This window comes from Coregonus clupeaformis, chromosome 40 (genome assembly GCF_020615455.1).
Source record: "Coregonus clupeaformis isolate EN_2021a chromosome 40, ASM2061545v1, whole genome shotgun sequence".
In the NCBI taxonomy this organism is placed as follows: Eukaryota; Metazoa; Chordata; class Actinopteri; order Salmoniformes; family Salmonidae; genus Coregonus; species Coregonus clupeaformis.
In genome coordinates, this window is record NC_059231.1 from 31,770,609 (window position 1) to 31,787,141 (window position 16,533).

At 42.3% G+C, this 16,533-nt stretch overlaps 1 protein-coding gene across 3 annotated transcripts in view; it reads left to right on the forward strand.

Annotated features, from left to right (window-relative positions):
• Window positions 1-15,644, forward strand: part of LOC121571592 (SPRY domain-containing protein 7) — a 53,923-nt gene extending 38,279 nt beyond the window's left edge. For all 3 annotated transcript variants that reach the window (XM_041883135.1, XM_041883136.1, XM_041883134.1), the window contains 3 exons: window positions 1,364-1,530; window positions 14,419-14,521; window positions 14,961-15,644. In XM_041883135.1, the coding sequence (XP_041739069.1) occupies window positions 1,364-1,530; window positions 14,419-14,521; window positions 14,961-15,058 (368 nt within the window). In that variant the 3' untranslated portion in view covers window positions 15,059-15,644. The remainder of the gene's footprint in view (window positions 1-1,363; window positions 1,531-14,418; window positions 14,522-14,960) is intronic.
• Window positions 15,645-16,533: the final 889 nt, after the last annotated feature.

The following is a 16,533-nucleotide window of genomic DNA, read 5'->3' on the forward strand; positions in this document are numbered from 1 at the left end:
AGCAGACATTGAATATCCCTTTGAGCATGGTGAAGTTATTAATTACACTTTGGATGGTGTATCAATACAACCAGTCACTACAAAGATACAGGCATCCTTCCTAACTCAGTTGCTGGAGAGGAAGGTAACCGCTCAGGGATTTCACCATGAGACCAATGGTGACTTTAAAAACATTTGTTACAGAGTATAATGGCTGTGATAGGAGAACTGATGATGGATCAACAACATTGTAGTTACTCCACAATACTAACCTAATTGACAGAGTAAAAGGAAACGAAGCTTGTACAGAATAAATATATTCCAAAACATGCATCCTGTTTGCAACAAGGCACTAAAGTAATACTGCAAAAAATGTGGCAAAGCAATTCACTTTTTGTCCTGAATACAAAGTGTTATGTTTGGGGCAAATCCAATACAACACATTACTGAGTACCACTCTCCATATTTTCAAGCATAGTGGTGGCTGCATCATGTTATGGGCATGCTTGTAATCGATAAGGACTGGGGAGTTTTTCAGGATAAAAAAGCAACAGATTGGAGCTAAGCACAGGCAAAATCCTAGAGAAAAACCTGGTTCAGTCTGCTTTCCAGACACTGGTAGACAAATTTACTTTTCAGCAGGACAATAACCCGAAAACACACGGCCAAATATACACTGGAGTTGCTTACCAAGATGACATTGACTGTTCCTGAGTGGCCTAGTTACAGTTTTGACTTCAATCTACTTGAACATCTATGGCAAGACTTGGAAATGGTTGTCTAGCAAAGATCAACAACCAATTTGACAGAGCTTGAATACTTTTTTATTGTATTTTTTTATTTATTGTTGTAATTTATTTTATTTATTTCTTTAAAAAAATATATATATTTTTTGTCATTTAGCAGATGCTCTTATCCAGAGCGACTTACAGTTAGTGAGTGCATACAATTTTGAAAAGAATAATGAGCAAATATTGTACAATCCAGGTGTGCAATGCTCTTAGAGACTTACCCAGAAAGACTCACAGCTGTAATCGCTTCCAAAGGTGATTAAAACATGTATTGACTCAAGGGTGTGAATACTTATGTAAATGAGATACTGTATTTCTTTATTTCATTTAAAATAAATATGCAAACATTTTTAAAAACATGTTCAGTTTGTCATTATGGGGTATTGTGTGTAGATGGGTGAGAAACATCTATTTAATCCATTTTGAATTCCGTCTGGAACACAACTAAATGTGGAATAAGTCAAGTGGTATAAATACTTTCTGAAGGCACTGTATTTGCACCTCGGTAAACTTCAAGTGAAATGGTTTAAAAACCGGCACAGTACGGTTTTTGTTGGGAAACTTGTTTTTAAGGTTCTGACCTCTGTGTGCAGGTATATGGGGGATAGGTGTGGCCACTCAGAAGGTGAACCTGAACCAGGTCCCCCTGGGGCGGGACATCAACAGCCTTGTCTTGAGGCATGATGGCTCGGTGTACAACAACAACGAGGAGAAGAACCGCCTGCCTGCCAACAGCCTTCCACAGGAGGGGGACATTGTGGTGAGTGGACTGGTCTGGTGGAGTGCAACAGAGTCACACATACCAAACACACTCAAGGTCTATATAAAGTGTTAATTAAAATGAGCTATAACAACTCAAAAAAGCAAGGAAAGCACATGGCATACTTGACAAACACAGGCGTATTATTATCTTCTAATAAACAAAAGGAAGTCCTCAACTCCAGAAACATAGGCAAAAAAAGTTAGGGGACACACTTACTTGCTCAATAATACATCCAGGTAATAAAGGGAATACACTTCAAAGGTAAGAACTATAAACTAACAGTGCAAATATCATGGTACAGCTATATGGAAACTCAATTATCATGGTACTTCTTAATGGTAAGTTTACAAACATATGTTATGGTAAGTATAATCGAAACTTGTATCTCATTATGGTAAGTGGTGAAATAAGTATAACTAGTTATAATTGTGATGGCTTAGCAGATAATAAGAAAAGATGATCAGTCTTTACCTGGCTAAAAGAGTAGGAATATAATATATATTGTTTACAGGAAACTCATTCTACACCTTTTAGATGGGGGGAGGGGGGGCTAAATATATTTCTCCCATGGGCAAAGAAACTCAAAAGGGGTGATGATATTAATGAACAATCATTTTGATCCGAATGTGCAAACTGTTCAAACGGATCCGCAAGGAAGGTGGATCCTTTTAAATATGCAATTGGACCATAAACAGATTTGGCTCATTAATCTATACGGTCCAAATTATGATGATCCACGCTTCTTTGAAAATAAAGTACCAGTCAAAAGTTTGGACACCTACTCATTCAAGGGTTTTTCTTTATTTGTACTATTTTCTACATTGTAGAAAAATAGTGAAGACATCAAAACTATGAAATAACACATATGGAATCATGTAGTAACCAAAAAAGTGTTAAATCAAAATATATTTATATATTTGAGATTCTTCAAATAGCCTTGATGACAGCTTTGCACACTCTTAACCAGCTTCACCTGGAATGCTTTTCCAACAGTCTTGAAGGAGTTCCCACATATGCTTAGCACTTGTTGGCTACCTTTCCTTCACTCTGCCATCCGACTCATCCCAAACCATCTCAATTGGGTTGAGGTCGGGGGATTGTGGCGGCCAGGTCATCTGATGCAGCACTCCATCACTCTCCTTCTTGGTAAAATAGCCCTTACACAGCCTGGAGGTGTGTTGGGTCATTGTCCTGTTGAAAAACAAATGATAGTCCCACTAAGCCCAAATCAGATGGGATGGCGTATTGCTGCAGAATGCTGTGGTAGCCATGCTGGTTAAGTGTGCCTTGAATTCTAAATAAATCACAGACAGTGTCACCAGCAAAGCACCCCCACACCATAACACCTCCTCCTCCCTGCTTTACGGTGGGAACTACACATGCGGAGATCATGTGAGAGCAGAAATTACAAAATTATGTTATAATACTGTTATTGCATCAAATGGTTGTTTTCTGCAATAGAATAGGGTTCTTAGAACTCTCATGTGTCTGTGTTAACACTGACAGTAGATTTACGATGCCTTTGGTGATAAAACCTACAGCATGCATTCCATAGAATGAGTTGGTGTTTGTGTAATGAGGTACCAGGGAGAGATGGCTCGGGTATGGATAATGATGAGAGGAAGCTTGTTTTGGGGGCCAAACTCTGGCTTCTGTACAATAAGAACAGTCTTAAGAGCAAATGCTATCTGATTCACACAGTCCCCTTTGAACAGTTGATGTTGAGATGTGTCTGTGACTTGAACTCTGAAGCATTTATTTGGGCTGCAATTTCTGAGGCTGGTAACTCTAATGAACTTATCCTCCACAACAGAGGTAACTCTGGGTCTTCCATTCCTGTTGTGGTCCTCATGAGAGCCAGTTTCATCATAGCACTTGATGGTTTTTGCGACTGCATTTGAAGAAACTTTCAAAGTTCTTGAAATGTTCCGTATTGACTGACCTTCATGTCTTAAAGTAATGATGGACTGTCGTTTCTCTTTGCTTATTTGAGCTGTTCTTGCCATAATATGGACTTTTGTTGCCATAATATGGACTTTTACCAAATAGGGCGATCTTCTGTATACCACCCCTACCTTGTCACAACACAACTGATTGGCTCAAACGCATTAAGAAGGAAAGAAATTCCACAAATTAACTTTTAGGAAGGTACACCTGTTAATTGAAATGCATTCCAGGTGACTACCTCATGAAGCTGGTTGAGAGAATGCCAAGAGAGTGCAAAGCTGTCATCAACACTTTTTTTTGGTTACTACATGATTCCATATGTGTTATTTCATAGTTTTGATGTCTTCACTATTATTCTACAATGTAAAAATAAAGAAAAACCCTTGAATGAGTAGGTGTGTCCAAACGTTTGACTGGTAGTGTATATATATAATAATTTATCGATTTTACAAGCAATAAATTACTCAATTATTATGGTGGGAGATTATAATACGGATTTAAGTACCTCAATGGACCGTAAAGGAAATTGCACTACAAAACTATCACCCTCACGCACTTAAGGAAATCCTGAATATAATGGATACAGTGCCTTGCAAAAGTATTCATCCCACTTGGCGTTTTTCCTATTTTGTTGCATTACAACCTGTAATTTAAATTGATTTTTATTTGGATTTCATGTAATGGACATACACAAAATAGTCCAAATTGGTGAAGTGAAATGAAAAAAAGTATAACAAATAAATAACGGAAAAGTGGTGCGTGCATATATATTCACCTGCTATGAAGCCCCTAAATAAGATCTGGTGCAACCAATTACCTTCAGAAGTCACATAATTAGTTAGATTGCACACAGGTGGACTTTATTTAAGTGTCACATGATCTGTCACATGATCTCAGTATATATACACCTGTCCTGAAAGGCCCCAGAGTCTGCAACACCACTAAGCAAGGGGCACCACCAAGCAAGCGGCACCATGAAGACCAAGGAGCTCTCCAAACAGGTCAGGGACAAAGTTATGGAGAAGTACAGATCAGGGTTGGGTATGAAAAAATATCAGAAACTTTGAACATCCCACGGAGCACCATTTAAATCCATTATTAAAAAATGGAAAGAATATGGCACCACAACAAACCTGCCAAGAGAGGGCCGCCCATCATAACTCACGGACGGCATTAATCAGAGAGGCAACAAATAGACCAAAGATAACCCTGAAGGAGCTGCAGAGCTCCACAGCGGAGATTGGAGTATCTGTCCATAGGACCACTTTAAGCCGTACACTCCACAGAGCTGGGCTTTACGGAAGAGTGGCCAGAAAAAAGCCATTGCTTAAAGAAAAAAATAAGCAAACACGTTTGGTGTTCACCAAAAGGCATGTGGGAGACTCCCCAAAGGTACTCTGGTCAGATGAGACTAAAATTGAGCTTTTTGGCCATCAAGGAAAACGCTATGTCTGGCGCAAACCCAACACCTCTCATCACCCCGAGAACACCATCCCCACAGTGATGCATGGTGGTGGCAGCATCATGCTGTGGGGATGTTTTTCATCTGCAGGGACTGGGAAACTGGTCAGAATTGAAGGAATGATGGATGGCGCTAAATACAGGGACATTCTTGAGGGAAACCTGTTTATGATACAAACCCCCAAAAAATCTATTTTAATTCCAGGTTGTAAGGCAACAAAATAGGAAAAATGCCAAGGGGGGTGAATACTTTTGAAACTAGTGGATATATGGAGGCTTAAATATCCTGACCTCGTGATATATACATGGCGGAGGCTCAATCAAGCTAGTCATCTTGAATACTTTCTAATGTCATTCTTCCTGGCACCAAAAGTTTAAAAAGTGTTGATAGGCGACAGAATGCGGTCAGACCATCAAATAATTGGTATACACATTACTCTTACAGAATTTCCACGAGGGCGTGGATATTGGACATTTAACCAAAGCCTACTGGATGACAACTTATTTTTAACCAAGACAGAATAATTTATAACTGACTTTTTCCGACATAGGTACAGCAGATCCCCTTATTGTATGGGACACTTTTAAATGTGCCTTTAGAGGCCATGCAATTCAATACTCATCTTTAAAATAAAAACGATTTAGGTCAAAAGAGTTCATATTAACAATGGAAATAGAGGAACTAACAGTACATATAGCAATAAAAACTGTAAAATAGGCACAGAATTAGTTAGAGGAAAAGCAAAAAGAAAGAGGAACTTATTCAAGAAAGTTCAAGTATAAAGTGAAATAGATGGAAAAATTGAAAACAGGCCTGGTATTCATAGCTGATTTTGAAAAAGCCTTTGATAAAGTACGACTAGAATTTATATATACATGCATGGACTATGGGTTAAAGTTAAGTATAGTAACCCCAGTTGTAAAATACTAAATAATGGGTACTTCTCAGAAAGTATAACATTTTCAAAAGGAGTAAAACAAGGTTGTCCACTATCGACATATCTACACTGCTCAAAAAAATTAAGGGAACACTAAAATAACACATCCTAGATCTGAATGAATGAAATAATCTTATTAAATACTTTTTTCTTTACATAGTTGAATGTGCTGACAACAAAATCACACAAAAATTATCAATGGAAATCAAATTTATCAACCCATGGAGGTCTGGATTTGGAGTCACACTCAAAATTAAAGTGGAAAACCACACTACAGGCTGATCCAACTTTGATGTAATGTCCTTAAAACAAGTCAAAATGAGGCTCAGTAGTGTGTGTGGCCTCCACGTGCCTGTACGACCTCCCTACAACGCCTAGGCATGCTCCTGATGAGGTGCCGGATGATCTCCTGAGGGATCTCCTCCCAGACCTGGACTAAAGCATCCGCCAACTCCTGGACAGTCTGTGGTGCAACGTGGCGTTGGTGGATGGAGCGAGACATGATGTCCCAGATGTGCTCAATTGGATTCAGGTCTGGGGAACGGGCGGGCCAGTCCATAGCATCAATGCCTTCCTCTTGCAGGAACTGCTGACACACTCCAGCCACATGAGGTCTAGCATTGTCTTGCATTAGGAGGAACCCAGGGCCAACCGCACCAGCATATGGTCTCATAAGGGGTCTGAGGATCTCATCTCGGTACCTAATGGCAGTCAGGCTACCTCTGGCGAGCACATGGAGGGCTGTGCGGCCCCCCAAAGAAATGCCACCCACACCATGACTGACCCACCGCCAAACCGGTCATGCTGGAGGATGTTGCAGGCAGCAGAACGTTCTCCACGGCGTCTCCTGACTCTGTCACGTCTGTCACGTGTGCTCAGTGTGAACCTGCTTTAATCTGTGAAGAGCACAGGGCGCCAGTGGCGAATTTGCCAATCTTGGTGTTCTCTGGCAAATGCCAAACGTCCTGCACGGTGTTGGGCTGTAAGCACAACCCCCACCTGTGGACGTCGGGCCCTCATACCACCCTCATGGAGTCTGTTTCTGACCGTTTGAGCAGACACATGCACATTTGTGGCCTGCTGGAGGTCATTTTGCAGGGCTCTGGCAGTGCTCCTCCTGCTCCTCCTTGCACAAAGGCGGAGGTAGCGGTCCTGCTGCTGGGTTGTTGCCCTCCCTACGGCCTCCCTCCATGTCTCCTGATGTACTGACCTGTCTCCTGGTAGCGCCTCCATGCTCTGGACACTACGCTGACAGACACAGCAAACCTTCTTGCCACAGCTCGCATTGATGTGCCATCCTGGATGAGCTGCACTACCTGAGCCACTTGTGTGGGTTGTAGACTCCGTCTCATGCTACCACTAGAGTGAAAGCACCGCCAGCATTCAAAAGTGACCAAAACATCAGCCAGGAAGCATAGGAACTGAGAAGTGGTCTGTGGTCACCACCTGCAGAACCACTCCTTTATTGGGGGTGTCTTGCTAATTGCCTATAATTTCCACCTGTTGTCTATTCCATTTGCAAAACAGCATGTGAAATTTATTGTCAATCAGTGTTGCTTCCTAAGTGGAGAGTTTGATTTCACAGAAGTGTGATTGACTTGGAGTTACATTGTGTTGTTTAAGTGTTCCCTTTATTTTTTTGAGCAGTGTATTTATTATAGCCATAGAAATGTTAGCTATTAAAATAAGATCCAACAGTAATATCAAGGGGCTAGAAATCCAGGGCATAAAAACAAAGGTGTCATTGTACGCTGACGACTCATGTTTTCTTTTAAATCTGCAATATGGATCCCTGCACAGCCTCAGACGATCTAGATCATTTTTCTAACCAAACTATGATAAGTGTGCCATATTACGTATTGGATCGCTAAAAAATTCAACCGCTCCCATCTATCTCTAGAAAACATCCAGTCTTGATTTCTACTTGCCAAATATTTTTCAACTGTGCTGTGATGTTTCACAAAAGTTCTGAACCTTTCTATTCTCATAGTTTCCACAGATTCTAAATTAAAGATGAATACCTTTACTAAAAGTACTATTATATTCTTGATTGACTGACCATGGCTTTTCAAGTTAACCAGCAGTGCTATTTGCACAGATAGCTTTAAGTAAATGTTGTGATTGTTCAGCAATTCCTGAACCTGTGACCAAAAACAAGCTACATATGGGTATACCAAAACAAGTGATCTAATGATTCAGTCTCTTAGCAGCTAAATCTGCAGAGCTGGGATGGTTGTATCCCCCATATACATAACATTATATTGGTTGCAAGAATTTTATATAATAATTGTAATCTTAAGTTTTGAATCTGGCAATGTTTTGTGTATCAGTTCCTAAAACCTGTGCCATAGAATCGGCAGATCAAGAATCTCTTCTCAATTATTTTGCAACTTGTATGGCACAGCTGTCCATTTTTTGGTCCTTAAATGGAACTGGTATTCTTTTTTTATTTATCACTATTTTTTTTCAACCAATTTTGGTCTTTAATGCTGGGCTGACAAACAAGTTCCTTACCTTCTCCCCCTTCCACTTGCCTCCTCCAATTTTGTGGTAATGCTGCAATCAGTTGGTTGTAATTTTGGATAGAGCAGACATTTCCATATATTTCTGTTAGCTGTACCATATATTTCTTATGTGTGACATAACTCCCCCAGTCCTATTTATGATATCATTAACAAAGATTATACCGTTAAAAATTTTTTTTTCCAAAAAGAATGGTTTATCAATTAGTATATTTGAGTTTAACCATAATATTTGTTGTAATATCTAATATGTCTTTTCTGGGGGATTAAACTGAAATTGCAACCAGCTTTAGTGATATTAGGGAGATTATTTCATTTTCAAATAACCGAAAGTGTGAGGTTGTAATCAGAATAAATGGAAAAATACCATTTTTGAACATAGGGTGTGCCATTCTTACTAATCTGCTGGAGAACCAGTTCGGATTAGTATGGCGCCGGAGAAGATGGCTGCCGTTTTACAGCCCTCTAACCAGTTGTACTATTATGTGTGTTTTTTCGCGTTATTTGTAATTTACTCTGTACATAATGTTTCTGCCACCGTCTCTTATGACTAAAAAGAGCTTCTGGATATCAAGACAGCGATTACTCACCTCGTATTGGACAAAGATTTTTTCTTCAATGAGCCGGACGCGAAGGATATCCTACAGACACCCGACAAGGCCCAAATCCCCGTCATTCGCATGAGAAAGAGACGGAGATATCGTGGACGTAGGTTGGGGTGCCTTGTAAGGATCCGACGTCGAGCGAGTAAACTTCCTCTTCCATCAATCCTATTAGCCAATGTTCAATCATTTGAGAACAAATTGGACGGCCTAAGATTATGGTTATCCTACCAACGGGACATTAAAAACTGTAATATCTTATGTTTCACCGAGTCGTGGCTGAACGACGACATGGATAACATACAGCTGGCGGGATATACGCTACATCGGCAGGATAGAATGGCTGACTCCGGTAAGACAAGGGGTGGCGGTCTGTGTATATTTGTAAACAACAGTTGGTGCACAAAATCTAATACTAAGGAAGTCTCAAGGTTTTGCTCGCCTGAGGTAGAGTATCTTATGATAAGCTGTAGACCACACTATTTACCAAGAGACTTTTCATCTAAATTTTTCGTAGCTGTCTATCTACCACCACAAACCGATGCTGGTATTAAGATTGCACTCAATGAGCTGTATAAGGCCATAAGTAAACAGGAAAACGCTCATCCAGAGGCAGCGCTCCTAGTGGCCTGGGACTTTAATGCAGGGAAACTTAAATCCGTTCTACCCATTTCTACCAGCATGTTAAATGTGCAACCAGAGGGAAAAAAACTCTAGGCCACCTTTACTCCACACACAGAGACGCATACAAAGCAGGAAGCTCCAGTGACTCGGATAATAAAAAAGTGGTCAGATGATGCAGATGCTAAGCTACAGGACTCTTTTGCTAGCACAGACTGGAATATGTTCCGGGATTCTTCAGATAGCATTGAGGAGTACACCACATCAGTCACTGGCTTCATCAATAAGTGCATCGATGACGTCATCCCCACAGTGACCGTACGTACATACCCCAACCAGAAGCCATGGATTACAGGCAACATCCGCACTGAGCTAAATGGTAGAGCTGCCGCTTTCAAGGAGCGGGACTCTAACCCGGACGCTTATAAGACATCCCGCTATGAACGATCAAACAGGCAAAGAGTCAATACCGGACTAAGATTGAATCATACTACTACGGCTCTGACACTCGTCGGATGTGGCAGGGCTTGAAAACTATTACAGACTACAAAAGGAAGCACAGCCGCGAGCTGCCCAGTGACACAAGCCTACCAGACGAGCTAAATCACTTCTATGCTCGCTTCGAGGCAAGCAACACTGAAGCATGCATGAGAGCACAAGCTGTTCCGGATGACTGTGTGATCACGCTCTCCGTAGCCGATGTGAGTAAGACTTTTAAGCAGGTCAACATTCAAGGCCGCAGGGCCAGACGGATTACCAGGACGTGTACTCCAAGCATGTGCTGACCAACTGGCAAGTGTCTTCACTAATATTTTCAACATGTCCCTGACTGAGTCTGTTATACCAACATGTTTCAAGCAGAACACCATAGTCCCTGTACCCAAGGACACTAAGATAACCTGCCTAAATGACTACCGACCCGTAGCACTCACGTCTGTAGCCATGATGTGCTTTGAAAGGCTGGTCATGGCTCACATCAACACCATTATTCCAGAAACCCTAGACCCACTCCAATTTGCATACCGCCCCAACAGATCCACAGATGATCTCTATTGCACTCCACACTGCCCTTTCCCAGCTGGACAAGAGGAACACCTACGTGAGAATGCTGTTCATTGACTACAACTCAGCATTCAACAACATAGTGCCCTCAAAGCTCATCACTAAGATAAGGATCCTGGGACTAAACACCTCCCTCTGCAACTGGATCCTGGACTTCCTGACGGGCCGCCCCCAGGTGGTAAGGGTAGGTAACAACACATCTGCCATGCTGATCCTCAACACGGGGGCCCCTCAGGGGTGCGTGCTCAGTCCCCTCCTGTACTCCCTGTTCACCCATGACTGCACGGCCAGGCACGACTCCAACACCATCATTAAGTTTGCTGACGACACAACAGTGGTAGGCCTGATCACCGACAACGATGAGACAGCCTATAGGGAGGAGGTCAGAGACCTGGCCGTGTGGTGCCAGGATAACAACCTCTCCCTCAACGTGATCAAGACAAAGGAGATGATTGTGGACTACAGGGGGAAAAAAGAGGACTGAGCACGCCCCCATTCTCAGGTTGAGAGCTTCAAGTTCCTTGGTGTCCACATCACCAACTAACTATCATGGTCCAAACACACCAAGACAGTCGTGAAGAGGGCACGACAAAGCCTATTCCCCCTCAGGAGACTGAAAAGATTTGGCGTGGGTCCTCAGATCCTCAAAAAGTTATACAGCTGCACCATCGAGAGCATCCTGACTGGTTGCATCACCGCAACTGCTCGGCAACTGCTCGGCCTCGACCGCAAGGCACTACAGAGGGTAGTGCGTACGGCCCAGTACATCACTGGGGCCAAGCTTCCTGCCATCCAGGACCTCTATACCAGGCGGTGTCAGAGGAAGGCCCTCAAAATTGTCAAAGACTCCAGCCACCCTAGTCATAGACTGTTCTCTCTGCTACCGCACGGCAAGCGGTACCGGAGCGCCAAGTGTAGGTCCAAAAGGCTTCTCAACAGCTTCAACCCCCAAGCCATAAGACTCCTGAACAGCTAATCATTGCTACCCGGACTATTTGCACTGCCTGTTGTATTCGGCGCATGTGGCAAATAAAATGTTATTTTATTTTATTTAAGTATAACTTTTGACTGAAGCCTTTAGTGAGAGGTTCAATGCTTTAATATTTAATCATTGTAGCCCCCCGAATTTATATTCATTATATAAATAGGCCTGTTTAATTTTGTCTGGCTTGCCGTTCCAAATAAAGTGGAATATGTTTTGCTCATATAATTTTTTTTAACAAGTCGTCCGGTGTAGGCAGGGCCATCAGTAAATAGGTAAACTGATGCGACACCTCCAGCAGAATTTTATTCTGGCCTCTGCTATGGGCTAGGGCATCTCAAAGATATTCCCTACAGTCCTACGCTGGACTGATGGCAGATTTTAGGAATGGAATATGGAAACCGGAGTTTAAGGTGCTTGTGGGGGCTGCGTGTTGTGGTAATTTGACCATTCTGTGGCTCCCCTGCCGAATGCGGGTTGAACTGAAATGCCACGTTTTGGCCATGGATCCTATCGCGGATCTGATGGCATTTCGGAGAAGCCCCGGAGACATGATTTCTTGTGGATTTTGCTCCATGGGAAAGTTTTTAAAAAAAAAATATCGTAGGATCAATGTGGTCACAGTTGCTTCTTTTCGAAGACGCAGCAGATCATGTTAGCATCCTATAGCTATCCTCTTCCTCCTTTTCTGAATTAATTTGTGGCTATTTCATTCTAACTAGCAAAATAAGTGATCTACATTTTGTTTGTGTACTGCCATATGTTGATAACATAGCTAAATTTGTCACTGGTATGGGCTAGTAAATATCTAATTGATCCCACTTTTTACAAAGTTTTTCATTCACCGCGTGACGCTGACCGCAGGGCATTGTGGGATTGTTTCCGAAGTTAGAGTTGATTTGGAGAACCTCAAAACCAACATTTAGAACAACATTACAATATTATGAAAATTGATTTAAGAGTTTGTTTGTTTTCTTGGGGTGCTCTAAGTTACTATTATATGTGTTTCTGTCATTGACAAATAGTTGCTACACTCCCTTTAAAGGCAGATGAGGCTACTTAAGGGTTAAGGTGTGTTGGAGGAAGTCCCGCCTCTATAGACGTAGATTGGATTGGGATAGGCTAAGTGGGGGAAGTCGGTCAGGAGGTGTGCAGGGATACATTTTTTTACAGTGCATATCATCAATGTACATACCATCAAAGAGAACCTCGACCCCAGGCTCGAATTGCTGGGGCATTGAGCCTGGTAACCGTGTGGGACTGTATGGGACTTAGGGGATGTGGATTTACTGAGTGACATGATCATTCAAATTTTTAGAGATTCACATAACTATGTGGCGTGGCTCCAAATCGAGGCGTAAAAGTGTTTGTTATGGTGCACCACAGAAATAGTTCCCCGGAACCCGAGGTGGCGCAGCGGTCTAAGGCACTGCATCTCAGTGCTTGAGGCGTCACTACAGACCCCCTGGTTCGATTCCAGGCTGTATCACAACCGGCCGTGATTGGGAGTCCCATAGGGCGGCGCACAATTGGCCAAGCATCATCCGGGTTTGGCCGGTGTAGGCCGTCATTGTAAATAATAATTTGTTCTTAACTGACTTGCCTAGGTAAAGGTAAAAGGTAAAAGGTAAAAAAAAAAAAAAAAGTAGGAACATATCGCCGTTCATGCTAATCGCTAGCCAGGGAATCTCTGCTAGCTGTCCTGTAACACATTGTACACTGTACACTAATGTCTTCAAATATAGAAAGTAGAGACGACCTCAAAGGTAGTTGATGATGTATGTTGTGGTTGTGCAGAACACTATACCAGTAAAAAGTACAAGCAGTCTTTTCCATACCAATGGCAATGGTGCAGAACACTGACTACTGTAAAGCAGTGGTTCCCAAACTTTTTCACTCAGGCCCCCCTTCCAGCATTGGGGAACATCACACGCCCCCCTGCGCGGGCCACGTCTATTTCTATGGGCATAAGCGCTGTTCATGACAAATTGTTCACAGCTCTCTTGTTGGCGGATATAATTCTACACATTTTGTCATGGGGTGCAGACAAAATTGAGCAGTTTTAAAGCTAATTGTCTTGCCATGTCTAATGTCTATTCATGTGATATTTGATTGACTCAAACATTACAACAAAATCTATAGGCTAAAAAATGTAGCTAAAAAACTTTAGCTGACATTGGCTAGTTGATCTGGACATTTCTGACAAGTTATAAATAGCTCTTAAGGTATGCAATGACTGACATGAAAAGAGGAAAACTTGCTGCACTACCCAATTTCGAAATTGCACCTTGTGCATTCTACTATTACAACTTTCAAGAGTAAGTTGAAAGCCGGAGTGAGTTCCTCATTTTTTTTATAATAATACTTTTTTTCAGGGGGGTGGGGAAACACAAACACAAAAACAATACTGGCCCCTGGATACAGCACACTTAGGGGGAGGTTGGTGATGGACTGAGAGATCAGCCAATTAAAACCAGCGGTTGTTTCGTCGGCTCCTGCCATAGGCTTCCAGTCAAGTCCCGTTCTGAGGCGCTCGGAAACAAGACATCTTGACATAGAGAACCGGCTGGTGGGCGAGATTATCAAAGAGATGACCACCAACAAGTTCTCTAATCTAATTCTTACTTAATTGATCACTGATCAGCTGTATTGATGTTGAAATACTTCTAAAGATATGGCCTAAATGAATCAGAATAAACTGACCAACACAATCAACACTGATCTAATCAGTTGTTTGTTTTCCATCTCAGGGCATCACATATGACCACGTGGAGATGAATCTCTATCTGAATGGGAAGAATATGCACTGTCCAGCTTCAGGGATCAGAGGCACCGTGTTCCCGGTGGTTTATGGTGAGTGAGTGAGTGAGTGTGTGTGTACACTGCTGCATGCACAGGGACAGACTTTACCTCTTAGGAGGGAAAAGCAACAATATCAAACATTAAACAATTTTCTTTTATGAATGTTATTCTTTCTCTTAACCTTTATTTACATAATATATATTAACCCTTGCTCTACCTTTTGTTAATTCCCAGTGGGGAAAAAACTGGCGCAAATGCCAAGGAAATCTGCCCCAGAATTGTCTTTATGGTTGTGGTATTTTTCTGCCACAAGAGGGCAGTTCGTACATAGCTGAAACTGACGTCCTTCCTTTTTGGTTGGTAGCATACGATGTAAAAGCAATTGAACACTACTAGTTTTTGTTGTTGCAGTCAGTGAGTTATGCCTGCTAAAGAACCCCCATGAAACACTGACTGAACTGATGTTGATTTGATCTCTCCTCTATTCCAGTGGATGACAGCGCCATCTTAGACTGCCAGTTCAGTGACTTCTGCCATACGGCACCACAAGGCTTTGAGAAGATTCTGTTTGAGCAGCAAATCTTCTGAGCAGCACCTCCTGTATACCTCCAGGCCTTTACACACACACACACACACACACACAACCCTCAGCTTACAGTGCTCCTTGTTGCTCTGCAGAGATCTGTGACCCCCCCTCGTTCCGTCTGGTTTGAGTGTCCCTTTGTGTGTGTGTGTGTGTTGTCCTGGTTACTGTCTGCTTTAAAGCTGTTCTGGGTCAACGTGGGTAGTTTAGCTCTTGGTTGATGCCAACACTGGAGCAGTAAGAAAACTGATCCCAAGACAGCAGTGAAGGGCATAGAGTAACCAAAGTGGGGTGTGCATTTGTAGCTGAAAGACAGTCAACTCAGTCAATATTACTTTTCTTCAGTTGTAATCATCCTGCATTGCCACAATCTTTTGTGGTTGCTGCTTCTTTCAGAAAATAGAGTTTAAACAATGTTTAGGTGTTTTCTTTGAATCTGACAGTATCATGGTGCAATTGCTACATATTTCCATTGGTCTGGACCAGAAGCCATGTTTAGTGGATGTTCTTTACTGCTACTTACAGTGAGGGGAAAAAAGTATTTGATCCCCTGCTGATTTTGTACGTTTGCCCACTGACAAAGAAATTATCAGTCTAATTTTAATGGTAGGTTTATTTGAACAGTGAGAGACAGAATAACAACAAAAAAATCCAGTAAAACGCATGTCAAAAATGTTATAAATTGATTTGCATTTTAATGAGGGAAATAAGTATTTGACCCCCTCTATCAGAAACATTTCTGGCTCCCAGGTGTCTTTTATACAGGTAACGAGCTGAGATTAGGAGCACACTCTTCAAGGGAGTGCTCCTAATCTCAGCTTGTTACCTGTATAAAAGACACCTGTCCACAGAAGCAATCAATCGATCAGATTCCAAACTCTCCACCATGGCCAAGACCAAAGAGCTCTCCAAGGATGTCAGGGACAAGATTGTAGACCTACACAAGGCTGGAATGGGCTACAAGACCATCGCCAAGCAGCTTGGTGAGAAGGTGACAACAGTTGGTGCGATTATTTTCAAATGGAAGAAACACAAAAGAACTGTCAATCTCCCTCTGCCTGGGGCTCCATGCAAGTTCTCACCTCGTGGAGTTGCAATGATCATGAGAACAGTGAGGAATCAGCCCAGAACTACACTGGAGGATCTTGTCAATGATCTCAAGGCAGCTGGGACCATAGTCACCAAGAAAACAATTGGTAACACACTACGCCGTGAAGGACTGAAATCCTGCAGCGTCCTCCTGCTCAAGAAAGCACATATGCGGGCCCGTCTGAAGTTTGCCAATGAACATCTGAATGATTCAGAGGAGATCTGGGTGAAAGTGTTGTGGTCAGATGAGACCAAAATCGAGCTCTTTGGCATTAACTCAACTCGCCGTGTTTGGAGGAGGAGGAATGCTGCCTATGACCCCAAGAACACCATCCCCACCGTCAAACATGGAGGTGGAAACATTATGCTTTGGGGGTGTTTTTCTGCTAAG